This window comes from Triticum dicoccoides, chromosome 5A (genome assembly GCF_002162155.2).
Source record: "Triticum dicoccoides isolate Atlit2015 ecotype Zavitan chromosome 5A, WEW_v2.0, whole genome shotgun sequence".
NCBI lineage: Eukaryota > Viridiplantae > Streptophyta > Magnoliopsida > Poales > Poaceae > Triticum > Triticum dicoccoides.
The window spans coordinates 624,357,829-624,362,698 of NC_041388.1; the positions used below are offsets into that span (position 1 = coordinate 624,357,829).

At 51.9% G+C, this 4,870-nt stretch overlaps 1 protein-coding gene across 1 annotated transcript in view; it reads left to right on the forward strand.

Annotated features, from left to right (window-relative positions):
* Nucleotides 1-3,326, forward strand: part of LOC119303510 (5'-3' exoribonuclease 4-like) — a 14,902-nt gene extending 11,576 nt beyond the window's left edge. Inside the window, exons 24-26 of the mRNA XM_037580644.1 lie at nucleotides 795-924; nucleotides 1,978-2,153; nucleotides 2,391-3,326. Coding sequence (XP_037436541.1) covers nucleotides 795-924; nucleotides 1,978-2,153; nucleotides 2,391-2,966 — 882 coding nt within the window. The 3' untranslated portion in view covers nucleotides 2,967-3,326. The remainder of the gene's footprint in view (nucleotides 1-794; nucleotides 925-1,977; nucleotides 2,154-2,390) is intronic.
* Nucleotides 3,327-4,870: the final 1,544 nt, after the last annotated feature.

A 4,870-nucleotide genomic window follows, 5' to 3' on the forward strand; every position in this document is an offset into this window, starting at 1 on the left:
CGGCCCCATCCATGGCCGCCGCGGCGGCGGAGGAGGCGGCGCCGGGCGCCGACGCGATCATGGACGGCTTCGCGGAGCTGGAGCGGCAGCAGGAGCTGCTGGCCAGCTGCACGCGCCTCTACCAGCAGCTCACCGAGCACTTCGGCTCCCTCGAGCGCGGCATCAAGTCCCGCTCCGACTCGCTCCGCGCCAGGCGCCGCGTCGTCGAGCTCCGCGCCTCCCGCCGGCTCGACGCGCTCCGCCGCCGCGAGCTCTCCATCGACGCCTCCGTCAAGCTCGCGCTCTCCCGCCTCGACGCCCTCGCCAAATCCCCCGCGCCCAAGCGCGACCGCGAGGACGGGGACGGGCCACCGTCCCCGCCCCCGCCGCCGCCGTCGGACGACGTCGCCGAGGGCCTCGCCGCGCTCTGCGCCGCCATGGACCCCGCGGGCTTCCTCGCCTTCGTCGTCGAGCGCCGCAAGGAGGTGGACGCGCTCCGCGCCGAGCTGCCCGCCGCGCTCCAGCGCTGCGTCGACCCGGCCAGGTTCGCCATGGACGCCGTCTCCGAGGTCTTCCCCGTGGACCGCCGCGCCGTCCGCTCCCCCACCGACCTCGCCTGGGCCTGCGTGCTCATACTGGAGGCGGTCGTGCCCGCGCTGGCCGACCCGGACCCGGAGATCGGGGCGGCGCGGCCCATGGTGCCGCAGGCCGCGCGCGACAGGGCCCGCGGCATGGCCGCCGAGTGGAAGGAGGCCGCCGAGCGCAAGGGCGGGGTGGAGGGCGCCAAACCGCCCGACGCCCATGCCTTCCTGCAGCACGTCGCCACCTTCGCCGTGGCGGAGAAGGAGGACAAGGAGCTGTACAAGAGGATTGTCCTCAGCTTCTCCTGGCGCAGGCAGATGCCACGCCTTGCTCTCACGCTTGGCCTCGAGGATGACATGGAAGGTAGTACTTAATTTCTCTCCACATTTCAGCTCTTTTATCTCCAGATGCTCCCTAAAATTAAAATGATGAGCTAGTTGTTAGTAGACGCAGCGCATAAAATTGGCTAGATCCAGCGTTTAGATGCTACTTACTACGGTTCGCTCAGGAGGGTGTGGATTAGGTTAGTAGATAAGATTTATATTCTTTCAGCAAGTCTTATCGAACTGGTAATTCATAAGCCACATGTGTGGTGTAGCGATGTTTGGGTTATTGCTGGGAATGCAGTTCGCGTGTGCATAGTTGCCATATGTGTGTCCTTACCGGGATGAATTGTCACTGTCGTAGCAAGTGTTGGGAAACGTTACAGTCTTTCAAGGTCAGTATGGCCGGCACCATGGACCACTCTGGCTATTGCAATCGGGTGAGTGGTGCCTCAGTGATTGCCTTGGTGGATGGGCCACCAAGTACCATCCTCTGTATTTTGTCTGGATTCTTATCCTTATACTAGTTCTATGCTATTATTTCACCAAACGAGCTTTATAACCATTAGTAGCAGAGTGTCATGTGGATTCCCTGGTTTTGCCATGCATTGTGGTTTCAATTGATAAGCCACAAGTGGGTTGCTGTGGTGTAGCCATGTTTGGGTTATTGTTGGGAATGCAGTCCGCCTATGCATAGTTGCGATATGTGTGTCCTGTACCTGGATGAATTGTCACTGTCGTAGACAAGCGCTGCGGAACGGTACAGTCTTCCAAGGGCAGTAGTATGGCCAGCACAACGGACTATTCTGGCTATTTTTCTAAAAAATACATCAAGAGTGGTGCTTTTTTTCCGATAAAGTGTGATGCTTTTTATTGAAACATGCAACACTTGTGTAATCTCAGTTATCCAGTAAATGCTTTTTTTACTGCATGAGACTTGCCTTGTTGGGCTGTTGTGACCATTTCAGTTGGCCTGATCATGTATGCGTGCTGCTGGCGCTTTGTACATTAGTAATCACTTTGTAGGTCATTCTTTTCAAGTGAGTTTGTTAAGAATTTAAGCTGTCTTATCTGACCTGAATCGTGTTTGCAGAAATCATTGAAGAACTTATCACAAAGGGGCAACAACTTGATGCCGTGAACTTTGCCTATGAGGCTGGTCTTCTGGAAAAATTCTCCCCAGTCCCTCTTTTGAAATCCTACCTAGAGGATTCTAAGAAGATATATTGCACTTCAGATAATGTGAGCACCAGCAGTGGCCAATCTGGGGTAAGACTAGTAGTAATACTGAATTCAGTGTCGCATGCCTGAAAGTCTACAAGTAGTCTGTCAACAGGGCTTTCTGAAAGATATACAGATGTTTGCTTGTTGCAGCTATATTCCAGTTTACCTCTGTTTGCTAGTAGCTAGCATTGTATTTTAATTCTCCGTTGTGGCTTTGGCGAGGATCTTCTGCCTGCTCTGTTTCTCGTACCAAATTAGGGTCTAATATTGCGTCTCTTGTAGGTCAATGCAAACAAGAAGGAGCAGTCTGCGCTTCGGGCTGTTATAAAGTGTGTTGAGGACCACAAACTCGAAGCTGAGTTTCCATTGGAGGATCTCCGGAAACGGCTGGAAGATTTGGAGATGGCAAAGACTGAGAAGAAAAAGGCAGCGTCGAGTTGTTCCAGTGGCGGCCCAGCAAGCAAGCGCATCAAAGGGAGCACCGGGGGAGCAATGTCCCCTTCCAAGTCTGGTCGTCTAAGCGACAACACCGGTGCACCATCTTCCCCCGCCACCGCCACCAGCAGCAGCACCGCCACCGCATTCATCGGCTCTCCAGCCTCCCATGTCTCCTACGGTACCGGATCTCCCTACTCTTATGATAGGTCAGCTGGGCACGCCCTCTACTGTGGCCAGAGCCCACTTCCAATGAGGGAGCCATATGCATACCCACCTGCGGTGCCGGTGCCTAATGTTGGCCTTGGAATGCCATACCAAGCCCCTCCCATGACCTACCCCATCTACCCTGGATACAACAGCGGCCTGGGAGCCTATGGCAATGCCATGGCCCCAGCCTTTCACCAGGCTTACTACCGGTAGAATCAGTCGGAAATGACCAAATGACAAGAGCCGATGGCGACGACGGGGCTTCGTCAACGGTGCCCTGTTTTGTAGCGACTGACTACAATGGTAGGTTGCGTACGTCCTTAATACATCACTACTAGGTGCTTATGTTACGTCGTTCTGTCCGGTTATTAGCACTCATGTTTACTTTCGCACTGAGAACTGAAAAACTGAATGTAAATTTAGTATGGATGCCGTGTATGTGGACCTTGTGTTGTAATTCCGTTTAAAGCACTAGGCGAAAAACCAAAAAAATATATATTATGCATGTAATCCTCGAGCATTGACTATTAATGTCTTCTGTTAGCTATACTTATGATGGGGCGTTGGTCATTATTTCTCTCTGATTATTGCATCTGTGTGCCTGGCGTTAGTGGTTATGCTTTTTCTAGCTTAACTTTAGCTTGCTATTTATTCAAAGACATCGGAAGCCTCTGATACAATAATGTGCAGAATACAATCCGGTGGACTATAATTCCACACTTGACAGAGTTCTTTACTCACACCCTCTTTAGTCAAAACATGAGCAGCACTGTTGGCTGTTCGATGAGCCCAGCTTACTACTCCCTTTGTAAACTAATATAAGAGTGTTTAGATAACTAAAATAGTAATCTAAACGCTCTTATATTAGTTTACAGAGGGAGTACCTTATACGCTGCGCCTGGAGCCCCTTCTTGAGGTCCTTGATTAGTGTCCCAACAGCTGATAGGTTCTTCCTCCTTGCTTCGCAGCCAGCATGTCGACCACCACCTTACAGTAAGCTTTGACATGACCACCGCCTTACAGACATGAAGTCAGTTGCACATTCTTTTCCTCAGCAAGCTGCAACGCTGGCTGGCACGCCAGAATTTCGACGAACTCCAGATTCAACGCCTCCGGAAAGAAGTAACAAGCACCTCCTCGGAAAAGCGTCGGTGTGGTCTCTGAGCAAAACACCACCCTCTCCTTTGTCAGCAAGTTTCAAAGACAGTCTCTCTCTCTCAAAAAAAGAGCAAGTTTCAAAGACAGCCCTATCAACGCTTTCCTTATCTTCAGCCAACCATCCTCTGACGGTTTCCAACCATAAGCTGCACTGTCTCCCGCACTCTAGTAGACTTTGCTTCTTGAGCCTGTCTCCATCACCGAGTCTACTATCACTTGTGGTGCGTGCCGCAGTATTCTTCCCTTCCGTGGCTTTGAGGGTCCACGAGCATGAGACGCTTTACCGCGTCACCCCCTCTCGCTGTCGCTCGTCCTTGAGCTATACCATCTGCATGCGCTAACCATCCAAAATCAAAGCAAAAGTGGGACATCTTTTCATAGCAAAAATCATACCAGAGTCCTCTTTTTATCTTCCAGTGATGCTTTGAGGCACAAGCGGATCAAAAACTGACAGCTTTGCACGCACACGAAGATGTTTGCTTATGGAAAAACCATCTTTCTCTTTGTCAACACGAACCACTTCACCAAGCCAGTTGCCCAACGCTTTGCTAAAGTCCTCAGATATTTTATCTAGCGGCAGATCTGTCACACGAACCCACATTTCCACTCGTGTTAAAAAACATCTCCCACGGCCTGACAGCACCCCCCTCATAGTCCTTGAGAACTATCACATGGAAGTCAAACTGCCACGGTCCATTGTTAAGCGCATGCTTCCAGTCTCACTTTGCTTCCAAAGTGGACAACAAAGATGTCTCTGAATTGTGCCTCGCGGTGCAGCCCCCAGGCCCTCATCATTGTTCTTTCTAGCGCATGTATGTAAGACTGTAACTATGTTCACCGGCCGGGGTGAGCAGACTTTGCCCATGGCAGACCATCTACTCGGTCTTGGGTGATCCTGCCCCGGTCTTGAAACACAAAGCTTGCCGACTCCTCCTCAGTAAGCAGCAGTTCTCCCATCC